Source organism: Carcharhinus amblyrhynchos, chromosome 12 (genome assembly GCF_965287045.1).
Source record: "Carcharhinus amblyrhynchos chromosome 12, sCarAmb.v2.hapA, whole genome shotgun sequence".
NCBI classification, from domain to species: Eukaryota; Metazoa; Chordata; class Chondrichthyes; order Carcharhiniformes; family Carcharhinidae; genus Carcharhinus; species Carcharhinus amblyrhynchos.
Genome location: NC_137335.1, coordinates 87501680 through 87525050, shown reverse-complemented (window position 1 = coordinate 87525050; position 23371 = coordinate 87501680). Strand labels below are relative to the sequence as shown.

General features: G+C 45.4%; 1 protein-coding gene across 3 annotated transcripts in view; it reads left to right on the top strand.

The window, feature by feature from the left end:
• Positions 1–23371, top strand: part of gpn1 (GPN-loop GTPase 1) — an 84677-nt gene that overhangs the window by 43190 nt on the left and 18116 nt on the right. For 2 of the 3 annotated variants that reach the window (XM_080200891.1, XM_080200890.1), the window contains exons 8-9: positions 1965–2010; positions 2546–2692. In XM_080200891.1, coding sequence (XP_080057017.1) covers positions 1965–2010; positions 2546–2692 — 193 coding nt within the window. The remainder of the gene's footprint in view (positions 1–1964; positions 2011–2545; positions 2693–23371) is intronic. The other variant, XM_080200892.1, reaches the window with a different exon arrangement.

Here is a 23371-nt window from a genome sequence, read left to right as displayed (position 1 = left end):
TGGTGACATCACATCTGGAGTATTATGTCCAGTTTTGGCCTCCCTATTTGAGGAAGGATGTTGTGGCATTGAAGGCACTTCAGAGGAGGTTCACCAAATTGATTCCGGGGATGAAAGGGATGACGTATGAGGAGACATTAAACAGTTTGTGCTTATAGTTGCTGGAATTTAGAAGGATAAGAGGGGATCTGATCAAGGTATATAAAATTTTAAAAGGGATTGATAGTGTAAATGTAGACCAAATGTTTCCTTTTATGGAGCAATCTGGAACAAGCAGTAATAGATTTAAAACTGAGATGAGGAAGAACTACTTCTGGCAGACAGTAGTGAAATTGTGGAACTCGCTGCCCCATAGCACGGTGGAGTCTGAATCATTGAATGGTTTCAAGGAGGAGATAGATATATTTCTAATAAAGGGATAAGGAGATATGGAGAACAGGTAGAGAGATGTATTTGAGACCAGGGAGAGGTCAGCCATGATCTGATTGAATGGTGGAGCAGGCTCGTAGGGCTGAATTTGTCTATCTCTGCTCCTAATTCCTATGTTCCACTGCAGGAGTTCCTCAGGGCAGTGTCCTAGGCCCAGTCATCTTCAGCTGCTTCATCAATGACCTTCTTTCCATCTTAAGATGAGAAATGGGGTTTGCAGGTAATTGGCCGATGTTCAGCATGATTAGTGACTCCTCAGATACTGAAGCAGTCTGTGTCCAAATTCAGAAAGACCTGGACAATATCCAGGTTTGGGCTGACTAGTGGCAAATAATATTTGTGCCACACAAGTGCCAGGCAATGACCAACTCCATCAAGAGAGATCTAACTATCACCTCTCGACTTTCAGTGACATTACCATCGCTGATTCCCCCAATATCAACATTCTGTGGGTTACCATTGATCAGAAACTGAACTGGATTAGTCATATAAGTAATGTGGCTACAAGCACAGGTCAAAGACTAGCAATCCTGCAGTGAGTAACTCACCTCCTGACTCCCCAAAGCCTGTCCACAAGTCAGGAGTATGATGGAACACTCTCCAGTTTCCTGGATGAGTACAGCTCCAATAACAAATGTGAGGTCATCCATTTCATTAGGAATAACAGCAAAATGGATTATTATTTAAATGGTAAAAAATTGCAACATGCTGCTGTGCAGAGGGACCTGGGTGTCCTTGTGCAGGAATCTCAAGGAGTTGGTTTGCAGGTGAAGTAGGTAATTAAGAAGGCAAATGGAATTTTGTCCTTTATTGCTAGAGGGATGGAGTTTAAAAACAGCGAGGTTATGTTACAGCTGAATAAGGTGTTGGTGAGGCCACACCTGGAGTACTGTGTACACTTTTGTTCCCCTTACTTGAGAAAGGATATACTGGTACTGGAAGGGTTGCAGAGGAGATTCACTAGGTTGATTCTGGAGTTGAGAGGGTTGGCTTATGAAGAGAGACTGAGGCTATACTCACTGGAATTCAGAAGAATGAGGAGCGATCTTAAAGAAATACATAAGATTATGAAGGGAATAGATAAGATAGAAGCAGGGAAATTGTTTTCGTTGGCAGGTGAAACTAGAACTAGGGGGCATAACCTCAAAATAAGGGGGAGCAGATTTAGGACTGAGTTGAGGAGGAACTTCTTCACACAAAGGTTGTGAATCTGTGGAATGCCCTGCCCAGCGAAGCAGTTGTGGCTACCTCATTGAATGTTTTTTAGACAAGGGTGAATAAATTTTTGAACAGTAAAGGAATTAAGGGTTATGGTGAGTGGGCAGGAGCTGAGTAACCGTGTGTACCATCTACAAGATGCACTGCAGGAACTAACTAGGTTCCTTAGTGCTTTCCAAACCTACGGCCATAACCATCTAGAAGGACAAAGGCAGCAGATACCTGGGAACATCCCTTTAGTAAGTGCATTGGATTGTCTGTTAATGGATCTACAATAACACTGAGTTAAATTGTAATGTCACTCTCTCCTCTTTTAGTATTCTCTACAAGACCAGACTGCCATTCATTGTCATCATGAATAAGGTAAGAATTACCTTTACCCAGTTGGGTCCAGTAGGAATGACCTCTTTCACCCCTTGGCTTGTGTTCAGAGGTGTCCCCAGTCAGAGTTAAAGCCTTCTACTGGCTATAAAGGACCAATAGTGACTGGGTCCAATGAAGTTTCACCCCAGTTAATAAGGCTACAAAATGGCTGGTGTGGATAACAGGAAATACTGAGCTGGATGGTAGTGGATCAACTTTTGAAAGATGAGTGTTGGGCATACTTAGGGAGTCTTGCTTTGGATCTAACTACTTGCCCTGGGAGTGTTTGAGGGGGCAATGTTGTTGGGGTAGATGAAGGATATGGGAAGAAAATTAAGTGAGCATAGGCAGTGGGTAGATAAATGTGATTAAAGAATATGTTGAGAGGTTGAGTTAAGGAATGTGATGAAGTGAGCAGTTAATGTGTGCATGTGTGACCAGTTTGTTATACTAGAAAGCTGTCTGTTCCCAATCTTAGCAGAAGAAAGTGTAATGCTGTGATTGGAGATTGATAAATACTTTGCTATGATTGTAGGTTGATATTGTGGACCATTGCTTTGCCGTGGAATGGATGAAAGATTTTGAAACTTTTCAGGATGCGCTGAACCAGGAGACGACATTTGCCAGCAATCTGACACGCTCCATGAGCCTGGTCCTGGATGAATTCTACAGCAAATTGAGGGTGAATTGTGTTCTATATTTAAGTGCATTCTTAGTCTTCCTTTACTCTACTTTCTCATCTTCTGTTTTCTCTGCCTTATTGCCAGTGTTAGTTGGAGAGTTGAGACCACTCTCTTTCTTGATTGTTCTGTAAAAAAGGCTTATGACTGTCAGGCTCATGATACAGTCGTGAACCAAGAGAAATGTAAAATGATAAAGGAGAACTGAAGGACAGAGAGAAAGGTGGGAACAGTAGCTAATGTAACAGGGAACCCAAAAGTTCAATAATGGAAATAATAAATGGGTTTTCAAAGGAGTGGAAATATGTGCTCAGCATGATTCCAGCTAGTGGAGAGTTTCACCCTTGTTTTTAGCACTGATATCCTGGGTACCTGCATTGTTGAGGATGGGCTGCTTGTGGAACTTCTTCCCATAATTAGTTTAATTGTCTCCCACAATTCATAGAAATCCTACAATGCAGAAGAAGGTCAAGAGTAAAAGGATGAGATGTGAAGGAATAGGACCTATAAAATGTGAAGGTGGGAAAGTTTGTACAGAACTGGTAGAAATAGCAGAGGCGCTTAATGAACACTTTACCTCGGTATTCACAGTGGAAAAAGATCTGGGTGGTTGTACTGCAGACTTGTGGCGGACTGAAAAGATCGAATATGTGGACATTAAGAAAGAGGATGTGTTGGAAATTTTGAATAGCATCAAGATAAATAAGTCGCCGGGACCAGTTGGGATATACCCCAGGTTACTGTGGGAGGCGAAGGAAGAGATTGCAGAATCTCAGGCGATGATCTTTGCGTTGTTGATGGAGACGGGAGAGGTTCTGGAGGTTTGGAGGATTGCGGTTGTGGTTCCTATATTCAAGAAAGGGAATAGGGATAGCCCAGGAAATTACCGACTGGTGAGTCTAACCTCAGCAGTTGGGAAGTTGATGGAGAAAATCCTGAGGGACAGGATTTATGAACATTTAGAGAAGTTTAGTATGCTCAAAAATAGTCAGCACGATTTTGTCAAAGGCAGATCGTGCCTTACGAGCCTGGTTGAGTTCTTTGAAAATGTGAGTAAACACATTGACGAAGGAAGAGCGGTTGATGTGGTTTATTTGGACTTCAGCAAGGCGTTTGATAAGGTCCCTCATGCAAGACTTCTTGAGAAGGTGAGAGGGCACGGGATCCAAGGGGCTGTTGCCTTATGGATCCAGAACTGGCTTGCCCACAGAAGGCAGAGAGTGGTTGTGGATGGGCCTTTTTCTGCATGGAGGTCTGTCACCAGTGGAGTGCCCCAGAGATCTGTTCTAGGACCCTTGCTGTTTGTAGTTTTCATAAATGACCTGGATAAGGAAGTGGAACATAGAACATAGAACATAGAACATTACAGCGCAGAACAGGCCCTTCGGCCCACGATGTTGCGCCGACCAGTTACAAAAACAATGACCCACTAGCCTATACCAATCCATTTTCGTCCATAAACCTATCCAGAGATCTCTTAAACGCCCCCAAACTAGACGCATTTACAACTGCAGCAGGCAGGGCATTCCAATCCCTCACCACCCGCTGGGTAAAGAACCTACCCCTGACATCCGTCCTGTAGCTACCCCCCCTTAATTTAAAGCCATGCCCCCTCGTGCTAGCTTTCTCCATCCGAGGAAAAAGGCTATCACTATCCACCCTATCTAAACCTCTAATCATCTTATATGTTTCAATAAGATCCCCTCTTAGCCGCCTTCTTTCCAACGAAAACAACCCTAGATCCCTCAGTCTCTCCTCATAGGACCTCCCCACCATACCAGGCAACATCCTAGTAAACCTCCTCTGCACCCTCTCCAACGCCTCCACATCCTTCTTGTAATGCGGGGACCAGAACTGCACACAGTACTCCAAGTGCGGCCGCACTAGAGTAGTGTACAGTTGCAACATTACACTGCGACTCCTAAATTCAATCCCCCTACCAATAAACGCCAAGACACCGTACGCCTTCTTGACAACCTTATCTACTTGATTCCCAACTTTCAGGGATCTATGTACACACACACCTAGATCCCTCTGTTCATCCACACTATTCAAAGTCCTCCCGTTAGCCCTATACTCGACACATCTGTTGCTCCTACCAAAGTGAATTACCTCACACTTCTCCGCATTAAATTCCATCCGCCACCTCTCGGCCCAGCTCTGCAACCTATCTAAGTCTCCCTGCAGACTATGACACCCTTCCTCACAATCTACCACACCTCCAACTTTGGTGTCATCAGCAAATTTACTAATCCACCCAACTATACCCTCATCCAGATCATTAATAAAAATTACAAACAACAGTGGCCCCAAAAACAGATCCCTGAGGCACACCACTCGTAACTGCACTCCATGATGAATATTTACCATCCACCACCACCCTCTGTCTCCTATCTGATAGCCAATTCCTGATCCAACTTCCTAGAGGGATGAGTTGGTAAGTTTGCCGACGACACGAAGGTTGGTGGTGTTGTGGATAGTCTGGAGGGATGTCAGAAGTTGCAGCGTGACATAGATAGGATGCAAGGCTGGGCGGAGAAGTGACAGATGGATTTTGTCGCGGATAAATGTGTAGTGGTCCATTTTGGCAGGTCAAATGGGATGAAGGAGTAGAATATCAAAGTTAAGACTCTTAGCAGTGTAGAGGATCAGAAGGACCTTGGGGTCGGGGTCCATAGGACTTTTAAATTGGCCTCGCAAGTGGAGGATGTGGTCAAGAAGACATATGGTATACTGGCCTTCATTAATCGAGGGATTGAGTTTCGGAGTCGGGAGATGATGCTGCAACTTTATAAGGCGTTGGTCAGACCCCACTTGGAGTACTGTGCTCAGTTCTGGTCGCCTCATTACAGGAGGGATGTGGAAGCTATTGAGAGGGTGCAGAGGAGATTTACAAGGATGTTGCCTGGATTGGGAGGCATGCCTTATGAGGATAGGTTGAGGGAGCTTGGTCTTTTCTCCCTGGAGAGACGAAGGATGAGTGGTGACCTGATAGAGGTTTATAAGATGTTGAGAGGCATAGATTGGGTGGATTCTCAGAGGCTTTTTCCCAGAGCTGAAATGGTTGCCACGAGAGGACACTGGTTTAAGGTGCTGGGGAGTAGGTACAGAGGAGATATCAGGGATAAGTTTTTCACTGAGGTGGTGAGTGAGTGGAATTGGCTGCTGTCGGTGGTGGTGGAGGCAAATTCGATGGGGTCTTTTAAGACACTTCTGGATGAGTACATGGGACTTAATAGGATTGAGGGTTATAGATAGGCCTAGTGGGTAGGGATATGATCCGTGCAGCTTGTGGGCCAAAGGGCCTGTTTGTGCTGTAGTTTTTCTATGTTCTATGGTAATTTGGCCCATTGAGTCTGCACCGACTCTTCAACAGAGCATCCCACCCAGCCCCTATTCCCACATACTTACCCTGCTGATCCCCCTAACCCACACATCTGGGACACTTAAGGGGCCATTCCACTTAAACTGCACAGCTTTAGACAGTGGTTGCAAACTGGAGCACCCGGAGGAAACCCACACAGACATGGGGAGAATGTACAGACTCCACACAGACAGTGACCCAAGGTTAGAATTGAACCCAGATGTCTTGCGCTGTGAGGCAGCAGTGCTAACCACTGTCACTGTGCTGCCCATCATATTGGATGTGGCATCACTTTGATCAATTGGTGTGGGATTGCTTGCCTCTCCCATCCTTTAAATGTTGTTTAGCATTCATGGAATCTTGTGTTATAGATTCACCAAGTTGGCATCTAATTTTTAGCTTCTACCATGCTCTTGCACACTCCATTGATGGAAAAGGTTTGAACTTTGGTTTTTGGTACTGGTAAAGTGAAGAAAATGCTGACCTGTGAGGTTACGGATTATGATGAAATGGTAACTGCTGCTGATTGCCCACAGTATTTCATAGGTGCACAAGTTGATGTGAAGATGCCAGTGTTGGACTGGGGTAGGCACAGCAAGAAGTCTCTCAACACCAAGTTAAAGTCTAACAGGTTTATTTGGTAGCACGAGCTTTCGGAGCACTGCTTCATCACCAATGTTGTATGATAGTCACCAAATCTGTCTTGGGCAGATGACTGTGTCAGATAGATTAGGGTAAGAATGAGATTAAGTACTTTTTTCTTCCTCCTGTTGGGTTCTCATGCCATCTGCCATAGACCCAGTTTGGCAAATTTGTCCTTGAGGGTTCAGCCAACTTGACCAATAAATAATGCTATCTGGCCACCTTTGGTGGTGGACGTTGTATTTCTCCACTCCTGCAACAGTGAGCCAACAGTAATAATATTGAGTCTGGAATCTCTGTCTTGCAGCTGAAGTGTCCACAAACTGCCACCCTTGTCCTTTAGGTGGTAGAGGTTGCTGGTTTGGGAGGTGTTGTTGAAGAAGCCTTGACAAGTTGTTGCAGTGTAACCAGCCAAAAAGTTGCAGGGCAGATTTGTTAGAAATTTACTAGATAAGTGAGTTCAGTAATATGCAGAAGCTGGAGTAGTACAAACATACAAATCAGGAGCAGAAGTAGACAAGATTTAATGGCATTGTTTCAAAACATGAAAGGGTTTGATAGAGTAAAGAAAGGTTTTCAACACTCGGAAGGATTGGTAACCAGAGAGCACAGATGCGTTTAAGGATATTGAAAAAAGAATCAAGGTTAGCGTGAGGAAGCATTGTTTTCACAGAAATATGATGATCCGAAAGTATGGTAGAGGCAGATTCAATACTAACTACCAAAGTGAAATTGGGTATCTGTTTGGAGAGAAAAGGTTTGCAGAGCAATGAAGAATGAACCAAGGGAGTGTGGTGAGGAGTGAGAGTTAAATCAAGGTTCTAGTATGGGTAGAGAATCTCTGGTAAGTTTTTCCCAAGCTGTAATTTAGATTAATAGTCAAACTCTGATTTGGAATTTTAGAATTCCCACAAAACTCATCTCTAAAACCATGGCCTGAGCCTCGGCTTCTCTCTCTGCGATTGGATCCTGAACTTCCTAATTCCCAGTCCACAGTCAGTAAGGATAGGCAACAACACCTCCACCATGATCATCCTGAACACCAGTGCCCCACAAGGCTGTGTTCTCAGTCCACTACTCCACTCCTTAGATCTACGACTGTGCGGCCAAATTCCCCTCCAACTCAATTTTCAAGTCTGCTGATGACACCACCATAGTGGGTCAGATCTCAAACAATGAAAAGGCAGAGTACAGGAATGAAATAGAAAATCTGGTGAGCTGGTGTGACAACAATAATCTCCTTTGATATCAGTGAAAGAAAGGAGATTGTCATCGACTTCAGGAAGTGTAAAGAAGAACATGGCCCTGTCTACATCAATGGAGACGAAATAGAAAGGGTCAAGAGCTTCAAGTTCTTGAGTATCCAGATCATCATCAACCTGTCCCAATCCATCCACGCTGATGCTATAGTTAAGAAAGCCCACCAATGCCTGTACTTTCTCAGGAGGCTAAGGAAATTTGCGTTTTCACTACAACTCTCGCCATAGATGCACCATAGAAAGTATTCTTTTCTGGTTGTACGACAGCTTGGTATGGCTCCTGCTCTACCCAAAACTGCAAGAAACTATAAAGGGTCATGAATGAAGCCCAGTCCATCATGCAAACCGGCTTCCCATCCATCGACTCTGTCTATACCTCCTGCTGCCTTGGAAAAGCAGTCAACATGATTAAGGATCCCACGTCCCCAGATGTTCTCTCTTCCACCTTCTTCCTTTGGGAAAAAGATACAAAAGTCTGAGGCTACATACCAACCAACTCGAGAACAGCTTCTTTCCTGCTGCCAGACTCCCATCAGACTTTTGAATGGACCTACCTTGCATTAAATTGATCTTTTTCTGCATCCCAGCTATGACTGTAACACTACATTCTGCACTCTTTACTTTCTCTATGAACGGTGTGCTGAGTCATATACAGCGCAAGAAACAATACTTTTCACTGTATAATAATACATATGACAATAACATATCAAATCAAAAAACGCCACATAGTTTAATAGAAACTATCTGGTAATGATAATTATCTGTCAACTAATTGAAAGTGATTGCTAATAGGTGTTAATTACTTTTTCTTGTTCTTTATTCATTTGTGGGACATGGGCATCGCTGGCTGGCCAGCATTTATTGCCCATCCCTAGTTGCCCTTGAGAAGGTGCTGGTGAGCTGCCTTCTTGAAATGCTGTAGTCCATGTTCTGTTGGTTGACCCACAATGTTCTTAGGGAATTCCAGGATTTTGACCCAGTGATTATGAAGGACCGGCGATATATTTCCAAGTCGGGATGGTGAGTGGTTTGGAGGGGAACTTGCAGGTGGTGGTGTTTCCATTTATCTGCTGCCCTTTCCTTTTAGATGGAAGTGGTTTGGAAGGTGCTGTCTAAGGATTTTTGGTGAATTGCCACAGTGCATCTTTTAGATAGTACACACTGCTGCTATTGAGCATCGGTGGTAATGTTTGTAAATGTGGTGCCAGTCAAGCACGCTGCTTTGTCCTGGATGGAACTTAGAACAGTACAGCACAGTACTGGCCTTTTGGCCCTCGATGTTGTGCCGAGCTATGTCTGAACCCAAGATCAAACTATCCCACTCACCATCATTCTGGTGTGCTCCATGTGCCTATCCAATAACCGCTTGAAAGTTCCTAAAGTGTCTGATTCCACTATCATAGCAGGCAGCGCATTCCGTACCCCAACCACTCTGAGTAAAGAATCTACCTCGGACATCCCTTCTATTATACCCCACCATGAACCCTACAGTTATGCCCCTAGTAACAGCTACGTCCACCCATGGAAATAGTCTCTGAACGTCCACTCTATCTATCCCCCTCCTCATCTTATAAATTTCTATTAAGTCGCCTCTCATCCTCCTCCGCTCTAAAGAGAAAAGCCCCAGCTCCCTCAAACTTTCCTCATAAGACCTACCCTCCAAACCAGGCAGCATCCTGGTTAATCTTCTCTGTGCTCTCTCCAGTGCTTCCACATCCTTCTTATAATGAGGTGACCAGAACTGCACACAAGACTCCAAATGTGATCTCACCAGTGTCCAATATAGTTGCAGCATAACCCCTCGACTCTTAAACTCCAACCCACTGTTATTAACACACTATAAGCCGGAGTTGAGGAGGAACTTCTTCACTCAAAGGGTGGTGAATCTCTGGAATTCTCTGCCCATTGAAGTGGTTGAGGCTTCCTCGCTAAATATATTTAAGACACGGGTAGATAGGTTTTTGGTAGGGAAGGGGATTAAGGGTTATGGGGAGAAGGCGGGAAAGTGGAACTGAGCCATTTCAGATCAGCCATGATCTTATAGAATGGCGGGGCAGGCTCGAAGGGCTAGATGGCCTCCTCCTGCTCCTATTTCTTATGTTCTTATGTTCTTTTTTTAAGCCTTTTTCACGGCTCCATCCACTTGAGTGGCAACCTTCAGAGATCTGTGGATATGAACCTCAAGATCTCTCTGTTCCTCCAAATTCCTCAGAACCCTGCCGTTAACCCTGTAATCTGCATTCAAGTTTGTCCTACCTAAAATGAATCACCTTACACCTTATTAGGGTTAAACTCCATCTGCCACTTTTTGGCCCAGCTCTGCATCCTATCAATGTCTCTTTGCAGCCTACAAGAGCCCTTCACCTAATACACTACTCCACCAATCTTGGTGTCATCAGCAAATTTACTAACCCACCCTTCAACCCCCTCTTCCAAGTCATTGATAAATATCGCAAATAGCAGAGGACCCAGCACTGACCCCTGTGGTACACCGCTGGTAACTGGCCTCCAGCCTGAAAAGTTTCCTTCTATCACCACCCTCTGCCTTCTATGAGACAGCCAGTTACTTATCCAATTGGCCAAATTTCCTTCTATTCGACACTTCCTTACTTCATGAGCTTACCATGGGGAACCTTATCAAGCGCCTTACTAAAATCCATGTATACAACATAAACTGCTCTACCTTCGTCTATACACTTAGTTACCTCAAAGAATTCAATCAAATTTGAGAGGCAGTTCTTACCCCTCGCGGATTATCCCGGATTAAGCTGCATCTTTCCAAATGTCATAAATCCTTTCTCATCAACTTACCGACCACCAAAGTAACACTAACTGGCCTATAATTACCGGGATCATTTCTATTTCCTTTCTTGAAGAGAGGAACAACATTCACCGCTCTCCAGTCCTCTGGCACAATCCCCGTGGACTGTGAGGACCCAAAGATCAAAGCTAAAGGCTCCACAATCTCATCCCTTGCCTCCCAAAGTATCCTAGGATGTATTCTACCTGGCCCAGGGGACTTATCGACCCTCAGGTTTTTCAAAATTGCTAATACACCTTCCCTCAGAACATCTACTTCCTCCATCCTATCAGCCTGTATCCACACACTCACCCTCAAAAACATGGCCCCTCTCCTTAGTGAACGCTGAAGAAAAATATTCATTCAACGCCTCACCTATCTCTTCTGACTCCATGCACAAGTTTCCGCTACTGTCCTTGGCCAGCCCTAACCTCACCCTGGTTATTCTTTTATTTCTCACGTAACAGTAAAAAGCCTTATGGTTTTCCTTGATCCGACCTGCCAAGGACTTCTCAGGCCCCCTTCTAAGCCCTTTTTTTAACTCATTCCTTGCTTCCTTGTAACCCTCAAGCGATCCAACTGAACCTTGTTTTCTCATCCTTACATATGCTTCCTTTTTCCTCTTGACAAGACATTCAATCTCCTTTGTGAACCATGGTTCCCTCACTCGGCCATTTCCTCCCTGCCTGACAGGGGCATACCTATCAAGGGCACGCAGTATTTTGTTCCTTGAACAAGCTCCACTTTTCATGGTGTTAAGTTTCTTGAGTGTTGTTGGAGTTGCACCCACCCAGGCAAGTGGGGAGTATTCCGCCTTACTCCTGACTTGTGCCTTGTAGATGGTGGAAAGGCTTTGGGGAGTCAGGAGGTGAGTTACTCACTGCAGTATTCATAGTCTCTGACCTGCTCTTGGAGCCACTGTGTTTATGTGATGAGTTCAATTGAGGTTCGGGTCAATGGTAATCCCAAGGGTGTTGACAGTGGGGAATTCAGTAATGGTCATTGCCTGGCATTTGTGTGGCACTTGTTACTTGCCACTTGTCAACCGAAGCCTGGATATTATCCAGATCTTGTTGCATTTGAACATGGACTATTACAGTATCTGAGAAGTTGCGAATGGTGCTGAGCATTGCACAGTCCGGCTAACATCCCCACTTCTGACCTTATGAGGGAAGGGAGGTCGTTGATGAAGCAGCTGAGGATTGTTGGGCCTAAGATGCTCCTGAGGGACTGTTGCTGAGATGTCCTGGAGCTGAGATGACTGTCCACAGTCATCTTCCCATGTGCCAAGTATGACTCCAGCCAAGGAAGAGTTTGCCCACTGATGACCATTGAGTGCCGTTTTGTTAGGGCTCCTTGATGCCACATTCAGTCGAATGTGGCCTTGATGTCAAGGACTGTCACTCTCACCTTCCCTCTGGAATTCAGCTCTTTGTCCACGTTTGATCAGGAGGACGTGAATAATTTGCCGGGTGTTAGAGATGGAAAGGTGGTAGGACTGGAGGGTCTTAATGACATTACTGTTACTAGAGAGGAGGTGCTCGACAGACTGGAGGGGCTGATTGTGGACAAGTCACCAGGACCGGATGGAATGCATCCGAGGGTTCTGAAAGAAATGGCGGAGGTGATGGTGGATGCCTTGGTTATTTTCCAGACGTCGCTGGATTCCGGGGAAGTGCCGGAAGATTGGAAAACGGCTAATGTTACGCCATTGTTTAAGAAGGGTGCTAGGCAAAAGGCAGGGAATTATAGGCCGCTTAGTTTAACGTCTGTTGTAGGTAAAATGTTAGAATCCGTCATCAAGGAGGAAATTGCAAGGCATCTTGAGAGGAATTGCTTGATAGAGCAGACGCAGCACGGTTTCGTTAAAGGGAAGTCGTGTCTGACAAATTTACTGGAGTTCTATGAGGATGTGTCTAGGGCAGTGGATAGAGGAGAGCCGGTGGATGTGGTCTTTCTTGATTTTCAGAAGGCATTTGACAAGGTACCTCACAGGTTATTGCAGAAGGTCAGGGGACATGGAGTTGGGGGTAGGGTGTTAGCGTGGATAGAGGATTGGTTGTCAAATAGGAGGCAGAGCGTGGGGGTCAATGGGTGCTATTCGGATTGGCGGTTGGTGACGAGTGGAGTGCCCCAGGGGTCGGTGCTGGGGCCTCAGCTATTTACCATTTATATAGATGATCAGGAGGAGGGAACCGAGTGTATGGTGTCGAAATTTGCTGATGACACCAAGATTGGTGGAACGGCAAATTGTGCGGAGGGTGTGGAGAATCTACAGAAGGATCTAGATAGGCTGGGTGAATGGGCCAGGAAATGGCAAATGGAATTTAATGTTGGCAAGTGTGAGGTGGTCCACTTTGGTAGGAATAATGGTAGGAAGGATTATTACTTACGTGGCGAAAAACTGCAGCAGGCGACGGTGCAGAGGGACCTCGGGGTCCTTGTGCATGAGTTGCAAAAACCCAGCTTGCAGGTGCAGCAGGTGGTCAGGAAGGCGAATGGGATGCTGGCCTTCATAGCGAGGGGGATTGAATATAAAAGTAGGGAGGTCTTGCTGCAGCTGTATAGGGCATTGGTGAGGCCGCAGCTGGAGTACTGTGTGCAGTTTTGGTCGCCGTACTTACGCAAGGATATTTTAGCCTTGGAGGGAGTGCAGAGGAGGTTTACTAGGCTGATGCCGGAGTTGAGGGGGTTGAGCTATGAGGAGAGGCTGAATAAATTAGGCTTGTACTCGTTAGAGTTTAGAAGAATGAGGGGAGATCTCATTGAGACGTATGATGATGAATGGGATGGATAGGATAGAGGTGGAGAGACTCTTCCCGCTCAGAAAGGATAGTAGGACTAGGAGGCACAGCCTCAAGATAAAGGGGGGGCGGTTTAGAACGGAGTTGAGGGGGAACTTCTTCACTCAAAGGGTGGTGAATCTCTGGAATTCTCTGCCCGTTGAAGTGGTGGAGGCTGCCTCGCTAAATATTTTTAAGACGCGGGTTGATGGGTTTTTGATAAGAGAGGGGGTTAAGGGTTATGGGGAGAGGGCGGGAATGTGGAACTGAACCACGACAGATCAGCCATGATCTTATTGAACGGCGGGGCAGGCTCGAAGGGTTAGATGGCCTACTCCTGCTCCTATTTCTTATGTTCTTATGTAATGAGATCAGGAGCTGAGTGACCCTGGCGGAACCCAAACTGGGCATCACTGAGCAGGTTATTGCTGAGCAGGTGCTGCTTGATAGCGCTGTTGATGATCCCTTCCACCACTTTACTGATGATTGAGAGTAGACTGGGCAGTAATTGGCCAGGTTAGATTTGTCCTGCTTTTTGTGTACAGGACGTAGCTGGGCAATTTTACACATTGTTGGGTAGATGCCAGTGTTGTAACTGTACTAGAAGATCTTGGCTAGGGGAGCAGCAAGTTCTGGAGCACAAGTCTTCAGTACTATTGCCAGAATGTTATTGGGGCCCATTGCCTTTGCAGTATCCAGTATCACCAACTGTTTCTTGATATCACGTGGAGTAAATCAAATTGGCTGGAGACTGGTATCTTGAGATACTGGGGACCACTGGAGGAGGCTGAGATGGATCATCCACTCAGCACTTCTGGTTGAAAATCGCTACGAATACTTTAGCTTTATCTTTTGCACTGATGTGCTGGGCTCCTCCATCATTTGAGAATGAGGATATTTGTGGAGCCGCCTCCTCCAATGAGTTGTTTTAATTGTCCACCACCATTCCCGACTGGATGTGGAAGAACTGTAGAGCTTAGATCTGATCTGTTGGTTGTGGGATCGCTTAGCTTTGTCTATGTAAGTTGGCCTATTTGGTAGCTTCATCAGGTTGACACCTCATTTTTAAATATGCTTGGTGCTGCTCCTGGCATGTCTCCCTGCACTCTCCATTGAACCAGGGTTGATCCCCTGGCTTGATGGGAATGGTTGGGTGGGGGATATGCCGGGCCATGGGATTGCAGGTTGTGCTGGAGTATAATTCCACTGCTGTTGCTGGCCCATGGCGCCTCATAGATGCCCAGTCTTGAGCTGCTGGATCAGTTTTGAAGCCTACCCCATTTAGCACTGTGATAGTGCCACACAACACGAGGGAGACTATTCTCAATGTGAAGGCGGGATTTCATTTCCCACAAGGACTGTGCGGTGGTCACTATTACTGATACTGTCATGGGCAGATGCATCTGCAGGCAGCAGATTGGTAAGGATGAGGTCAAGTATGTTGTTTCCTCTTGTTGGTTCCTTCACCACCTGCTGCAGACCCAGTCTAGGAGTTATTTCCTTTCGCGGTGGACATTGAAATTCTCCATCCAGAGTACATCAGGGACCCCATGCATCCCAGGCATACTCTGTTTCACCTTCTTCTGTCAGGAAAAAGGTACAGAACTCTGGGGTGACCTACCAACTAACTCAACAACAGCTTCTTCCCTGCTGCTGTCAGACTTTTGAATGGACCTACCTCGCATTAAGTTAATCTTTTTCTACACCCTAGTTATGACTGTAACACTACATTCTGCATGCTGTCCTTTCCTTCTGTATGTACAGTATGCTTTGTATATTGCGCAAGAAATAATAATTTTCACTATACTAATAAATGTGACAGTAATGAATCAAATCAAAAAACTCCATATAGTTTAATAGAAACTACCTGGTAAAGATAGTTATGTCAATTGAAAATGATACCTAATAAGTGTTAATTATTGTAGGGGAAAGCTCATTTAACAGTTGGAATTCTTCTACAAAACAGGTAGGTTTTGCTACCACGTAGCGTGAGCAGAATGAGTTGAGGCCAAATACAATAAGGAATAAGGGTCCTAGCAAGTTATGTACATGCCATTATTAAATATATTTAAGGCTTGATGGACAGATTTTTGATTTCTTGGGGAATTCTGTGAAAAGGGGAGCAGGTGGGAAGGTGGAGTTAAAACCCAAGACCATTAAATTGAATGGTGGAGCAGCCTTAACATCCCATGATCTACCCTTGGTCCAATATCTTGTGCTCTTATGAATCGGCCTAGTTGGATAGCTTTTCCAAAAAACTAGTACAGGCACAATGGGCCAAATGATGCAGGGACTGAAGGATTGGTTGCTAAATTTGCTGAATACTCAAGATAAGGAAAGTAAATTGTAAAGAGGACTTAAGGAGGCTACAAAAGAATATAGATAGGTTAATTGAGTGGGCAAAAATCACCCAAATGCACTTTAATGTGGGTATATATGAAATGGTCCGTTTTGGCATAAGAACTAAAAAGAAGCTTATCTAAATGGTAAGAGATTGCACAGTTCTCGAGGTACAGAGAGATCTGGGTGTCCTCGTTCTTGAATCACAAAAGGCTGCTATACAGTTACAGCCAGTATTTAGGAAAGCTAATAAAATGTTATCATTTATTGAGGGCGAATTGATTGCACAAGTTAGCAGTGCTTCAGTTGTACAGGGCATTGATGAGATCCATCTCAATTACGTGCAGTATTGGTTTCTTTATTTAAGGAAAGATGTAAATGCATTAGAAGCAGTTTAGAGAAGGTTATGAGACTAGTACCAGGAATAGGCAGGTTGTCTTATGAGGACAGATTGAAAAGTTAGGTTTGTATCTGCTAGAGTTTAGAAGAGTAAGAGGCAACTTAATCGAAACCTTTGAGATCCTGAGAGGTATTGCCAGGGTAGATATGGAGAAGTTGCTTCCACTTGTTGAATGTAGAATTAGGGCTCACTGTTTAAAACTAAAGATGACAGATGAGGTGCTCAAGATTGAGGAGCATGGACAGGGTGGATAGAGAGCAGCTGTTCCCCTTTTAGCTGAAGGGTCAGTTACAAGGGGACACAAGTTTAATAGTGAGGATGGGAGGTTTGGGGGGGATTTGAAGAAAACTCTTTTTACCCAGATGGTGGTGATGGTCTGGAATGCACTGCCTGGGAAGGTAGTGGAGGCGGGATGCCTCACATCCTTTATAAAATACCTGGATGAGTACTTGGCATGCCGTGACATTCAAGGCTACGGGCCAAGTGCTGGCAGGTGGGATTAGGTGGGCAGGTTCGGGCATTTCATGCATCAATGCAAACTCGATGTGCCAAAGAACCTCTTCTGCACTGTAATATTCTGTGATTCTGAGAATAAATCTTTTCTCTGAGGGTTTAGTGTCTCTGAACTTCCTCTCAAAAGGCAGAGGAAGCACTATTTGAATATTTTTAAGGCAGAATTAGATAGGTTCTTGATTAACAAGGAGATGGTGTTATCAGGAATAGGTGAGAATGTGGTAAGTTACAGGCCGATTACCCAAAATCTTTTGTTATATCAAGTTGCTTTAAGAACTGGTCACATGATTTGATGGTGATATCATTAGGGTGTTTGCAGAGGCTGCTGTTTTACTTTACATTTTGTATTCTGCAGCGCATAGAATATTTCTTCCAATAAAACCTGTGTTAATTTGAACCTACGTGGACAAAACCATGTTCTTTTTCTTTCCTTTAAAACTCCCAATCCCAGACAGGACAATTACTGAAGGAAAATTGGCGGTGAAGATTGGATTTTGTTTCATAGAGAACATTGAAAAAAGATCCTCAGTAGAGGAAAGAAAATCATTGTGGGTCCTCACACTTAGAATATTCAAAGAACGTAAGAACTAGGAGCAAGAGCAGACCATCTGGCCCCTCAAGTTTGCTCTGCCATTCAGTGAGATCATGGCTGATCAGCTCCACTTACCCACCCGCTCACTATAGCCTTTAATTCCTTTATTTTTCAAAAATCTATCTATCTTTGTCTTAAAATCATTCAACTAGGTTGTCTCAATTGCATCATTCAGCGGGGAATACCACAGCTTCACAACCCTTTGGGTGAAGAAGTTCCTCCTCAACTCAGTCCTAAATCTGCACCCCCTATTTTGAGGCCATGTCCCCTTGTTCTAGTTTCACCTTCCAGTAGAAACAACTTCCCTGCTTCTATCTTATCTATTCCCTTCATAATCTTATATGTTTCTATAAGGCCTCTCATCATTCTTCTGAATTCCAATGAGCATAGTCTCAGTCTCTCCTCTCAACTCTGGAATCAACCTAGTAAATCTCCTCTGCACCCCCTCCAGTGTCAGTATATCCTTTTTCAAGTAAGGAAACCAAAACTGTCCACAGTACCCCAGATGTGGCCTCACCAGCACCTTATACAGCTGTAACATAACCTCGCTGTTTTTAAACGCCATCCCTCTAGCAATGAAGAACAAAATTCCATTTGCCGCATTAATAACTTGCTGCACCTGCAGACCAACTTTGTGATTCATGCATAAAGACACCCAGGTCCCTCTGCGCAGCAGCATGCTTTATTTTTTTTTTAACCATTTAAGTAATAGTCCATTTTGCTGTTATTCCTACCAAAATGGATGACCTCACATTTACCAACAATACACTCCATCTGCCAGACCTTTGCTAGCTCACTTAGACTATCTATATCCCTTTGCAGTGTCCTCTTCACACTTTGCTCTATCGCTCAGGACCTGATTCTAAGTTCATAGAACATAGAACATTACATAAGATATAGGAACAGAATTAGGCCATTTGGCCCATCAAGCCCACTCTGCCATTTGATCATGGCTGATATGCTCCTCATCCCCATTTTCCTGCCTTCTCCCCATAACTTTTCAACCCATTACCAATTAAAATTCTGTTTTGACTCCTCCTTAAATTTACTTTGTCCCAGCATCCACCGCACTCTAGGGTAGCGAATTCCACAGATTCACAATCTTTTAGGAAGTGGAGTTTCTCCTCAACTCTGTTTTAAATTTGCTGCCCCTTATCAGAAGACTATGACCTCTCGTCTCAATGTCTCACCAGCGGAAGCATCCACTCCACATCTAGCTTATCCATACCTTTTATCACCTTGAATACCTCAATTTGACCTCCCCTCATTCTTCTAAATTAGAACAAAGAACAACCCAGCACGGGAAACAGGCCCTTCGGCCCAACGAGCCCGCGCCGCCGCATCACCCTACGCCTATTCTACCCTGCATGTCTACGAATGGGACCCTACTCAGTCAGATTCAGGGAAGAAATAGTGTCAATTTGGTAGAAACCGATTAGCCTAAGAGCACATCTTTGGGGTGTGGGAGGAAACCGGAGCGCCCGGAGGAAACCCACGCAACCACAGGGAGAATGCGCAAACTCCCACAGACACAGGCCCAAATCCATGTGTCTGCACAGCCAGCAGTGCTAGTCACTGAGCTGTTGCGGCGTCCATCTACCGGTCCAGGATCAAGCACACACACCGACATGAAGTACTAGGCCACTCCTGGACTTCCAAGAGCAGCCCACGCACGACCCGCTGTGTGCATGCCCCTCGCTTGACACGAGGTGGACCTCCACCTGTGGAATAAAGACAAAAAATATTAATCATACAGCCTGCCCTTCCGGTGTCTCCCGAGGTTTAACCCTATTTAATAGCCCCTACCATATCCCTCCATTCTCGTTTCACTCATGTGCCTATCTAACTGCATCTTAAACGAGTCCAACGTTCCTGCCTCCACCACCCTACTCGGTAGCGCATTCCAGACCCCCACAACTCTCTGCGTAAAGAACCTTCTTCTTACCTCCAAATTATACCTCCCCCCCCTCACCCTTAAGTGATGACCTCTCGTGTTCGTACCCAGTCTAGGGAGCAGTCTCTCACTATTAACTCTATCTATTCCCTTCAGTATCTTTATATACCTCTATCATGTCCCCTCTCAATCTCCGTCTTTCCAAGGAGAATAGCCCCAGTCTCTTCAATCTCTCCTCGTAACCCAGTCCCCCCATGCCAGGCAACATCCTGGTAAACCTCCTCTGCACCCTTTCCAGAGACTCCACGTCCTTCCGGTAGTAAGGTGACCAGAACTGGACGCAGTACTCCAAATGCGGTCTAACCAACGTTCTGTATAACTGAAGCATTAGACGGCAGCTTTTATACTCTAAGCCCCTTCCTATAAAGGCTAACATCCCATAAGCCTTCCTAACAACGTTCTCCACTTGTGACGCAACCTTCATGGATTTGTGAACCTGCACTCCCAGGTCCCTCTGTACGTCTATACTCCTAATCGGCCTACCTTTTATCACATAGCTCCTCTCTGCATTATTCCGTCCAAAATGCATCACCTCGCATTTGTCAGGATTAAATGCCATCTGCCACCTATCTGCCCACTGCACCAACCTATCTATATCCTGTTGTATCACCTGACAATCCAGTTCCGTACCCGCCAACCCTGCCATCTTGGTGTCATCAGCAAACTTGCTGATCACACCACCTACGCCCTCTTCCAAGTCATTTATGTAGACTACAAAGAGGAGAGGTCCCAGTACTGAGCCCTGCGGCACACCACTGGTCACTGGCCTCCAGCCCGACAAGGTACCCTCCACAACTACCCTCTGTCTCCTATTTCCCAGCCAGTTCTCAATCCACCTAGCTAGCTGGCCTCGTATCCCATGCGCCTTAACCTTTTCTACCAGCCTACCGTGAGGGACTTTAGAACATAGAACATAGAACATTACAGCGCAGAACAGGCCCTTCGGCCCACGATGTTGCGCCGACCAGTTACAAAAACAATGACCCACTAGCCTATACCAATCCCTTTTCGTCCATAAACCTATCCAGAGATCTCTTAAACGCCCCCAAACTAGACGCATTTACAACTGCAGCAGGCAGGGCATTCCAATCCTTCACCACCCGCTGGGTAAAGAACCTACCCCTGACATCCGTCCTGTAGCTACCCCCCCTTAATTTAAAGCCATGCCCCCTCGTGCTAGCTTTCTCCATCCGAGGAAAAAGGCTATCACTATCCACCCTATCTAAACCTCTAATCATCTTATATGTTTCAATAAGATCCCCTCTTAGCCGCCTTCTTTCCAACGAAAACAACCCTAAATCCCTCAGTCTCTCCTCATAGGACCTCCCCACCATACCAGGCACCATCCTAGTAAACCTCCTCTGCACCCTCTCCAACGCCTCCACATCCTTCTTGTAATGCAGGGACCAGAACTGCACACAGTACTCCAAGTGCGGCCGCACTAGAGTAGTGTACAGTTGCAACATTACACTGCGACTCCTAAATTCAATCCCCCTACCAATAAACGCCAAGACACCGTACGCCTTCTTAACAACCTTATCTACTTGATTCCCAACTTTCAGGGATCTATGTACACACACACCTAGATCCCTCTGTTCATCCACACTATTCAAAGTCCTCCCGTTAGCCCTATACTCGACACATCTGTTGCTCCTACCGAAGTGAATTACCTCACACTTCTCCGCATTAAATTCCATCCGCCACCTCTCGGCCCAGCTCTGCAACCTATCTAAGTCTCCCTGCAGACTATGACACCCTTCCTCACAATCTACCACACCTCCAATTTTGGTGTCATCAGCAAATTTACTAATCCACCCAACTATACCCTCATCCAGATCATTAATAAAAATTACAAACAACAGTGGCCCCAAAACAGATCCCTGAGGCACACCACTCGTAACTGTACTCCATGATGAATATTTACCATCCACCACCACCCTCTGTCTCCTATCTGATAGCCAATTCCTGATCCAACTTCTTAGATTACCCACAATCCCATACATCTGCATTTTCTGCAGAAGCCTACCATGGTGAACCTTATCGAACGCCTTACTAAAATCCATGTATACCACGTCAACTGCCTTACCCCCATCCACCTCTTTGGTCACCTTCTCAAAAAACTCAATAAGGTTAGTAAGGCACGACCTACCCGCTACAAAACCATGTTGACTATTTCTAATCAATTCATTACACTCCAAATAACTATAAATCCTATCCCTAATAATTTTTTCTAAAACCTTGCCCACAACAGAAGTAAGACTCACCGGTCTATAATTCCCGGCAAAGTCTCTGTTCCCCTTCTTAAACAATGGGACAACATTCGCTATCCTCCAATCCTCCGGGACTACACCAGAGACCAGTGACGACCTGAAGATCTGAGCCAGAGGCTCTGCAATCACCTCTCTAGCCTCCCAGAGAATCCTAGGGTAGATCCCATCCGGACCAGGGGACTTATCTATTTTCAGCCCCTCAAGAATTTCCAGCACATCCTCTTTATCAACCGTAATACTGTCTATTTTACACCCCTGCAACCCAATGTCCTCCTCAGCTATATTCATGTCCCCCTGCGTGAACACCGAAGAGAAATATTGGTTCAATACTTCTCCAATCTCCTCCGGTTCCACACACAACTTCCCCCTGCTGTCTGTAACTGGCCCTAATCTTGCCCTGACCAACCTTCTGTTCTTGACATACCTATAGAACGCCTTAGGATTCTCCTTAATCCTATCAGCCAAAGTCTTCTCATGTCCTCTTTTAGCCCTTCTCAACTCACTCTTCAACTCCCTCCTAGCCAATCTAAAGCTTTCTAGTGCACTATCTGAGCCCTCCAATCTCATCCTAACATAAGCCTCCTTTTTCTTTTTAACCATCGACTCAACTCTTTTAGTGCACCACGGTTCCCTAGATCTACCAAATCCACCATGCCTGACAGGGACATACCTATCAAGGACTCGCAGTAGCTGCTCCTTGAAAAAACTCCACATTTCAGACGTTCCCAGTCCCTGTAATCCCCTAATCCAATCCATGCTTCCTAATTCACTCCTGATAGCCTCATAATCGCCCTTACCCCAGCTAAAATTGCTGACCCGAGGTTCATGCCTATCTCTTCCCATCACTAAGGTGAACGTAACCGAATTGTGGTCACTATCACCAAAATGCACACCAACTTCCAAGTCTAGCACCTGGTCTGGCTCATTTCCCAGCACCAAATCCAATATAGCCTCACCTCTAGTTGGCCTGTCTACATACTGAGACAAAAAACCTTCCTGCACGCTTTGTACAAACACTGACCCCTCTAGCGAGCTAGAACTATAGCAACTCCAATCAATATTCGTAAAGTTAAAGTCCCCCATAACAATTACCCTATTACTTTCACTCCTAACCAGGATTGTCTCCGCAATCCTTTCCTCAACCTCTCTAGAACTTTTAGGAGGTCTATAAAAGACTCCCAACAGGGTGACCTCTCCTCTCCTATTTCTAATCTCCGCCCATACTACCTCAACTGACAAGTCCTCATCAAACTTTCTCTCCGACACTGTGATACAGTCCTTGACTAGCAATGCTACCCCACCCCCCCTTCTACCTTCTTCTCTACTCCGACTAAAGCATTTGTACCCCGGAACCTGCAACATCCATTCCTGACCCTGCTCTATCCAAGTCTCAGAAATGGCCACAACATCAAAGTCCCAGGTACTGATCCACGCTGCAAGTTCATCCACTTTATTGCGAATACTCCTCGCATTAAAGTACACGCATTTCAAACCCTGCTCCGCCCCACCCCCACTATGCCGTGCCTTGCATTCCCCAACTATGCCCCCCTCACTTTCACCCCCTTTCCTCACTATCCCTCCCCCCCTCCGAATCAGTTTAAACCTTCCTGCATCGCTTTTGCAAATTTACCCCCCAGGATATTGATTCCCCTCTGGTTCAGGTGTAGACCATCCCTCTTATAGAGGTCCCACCTTCCCCAGAATGAGCCCCAATTGCTCAAGTACCTGAACCCCTCCCTCCTGCACCATCCCCTCAGCCACGAG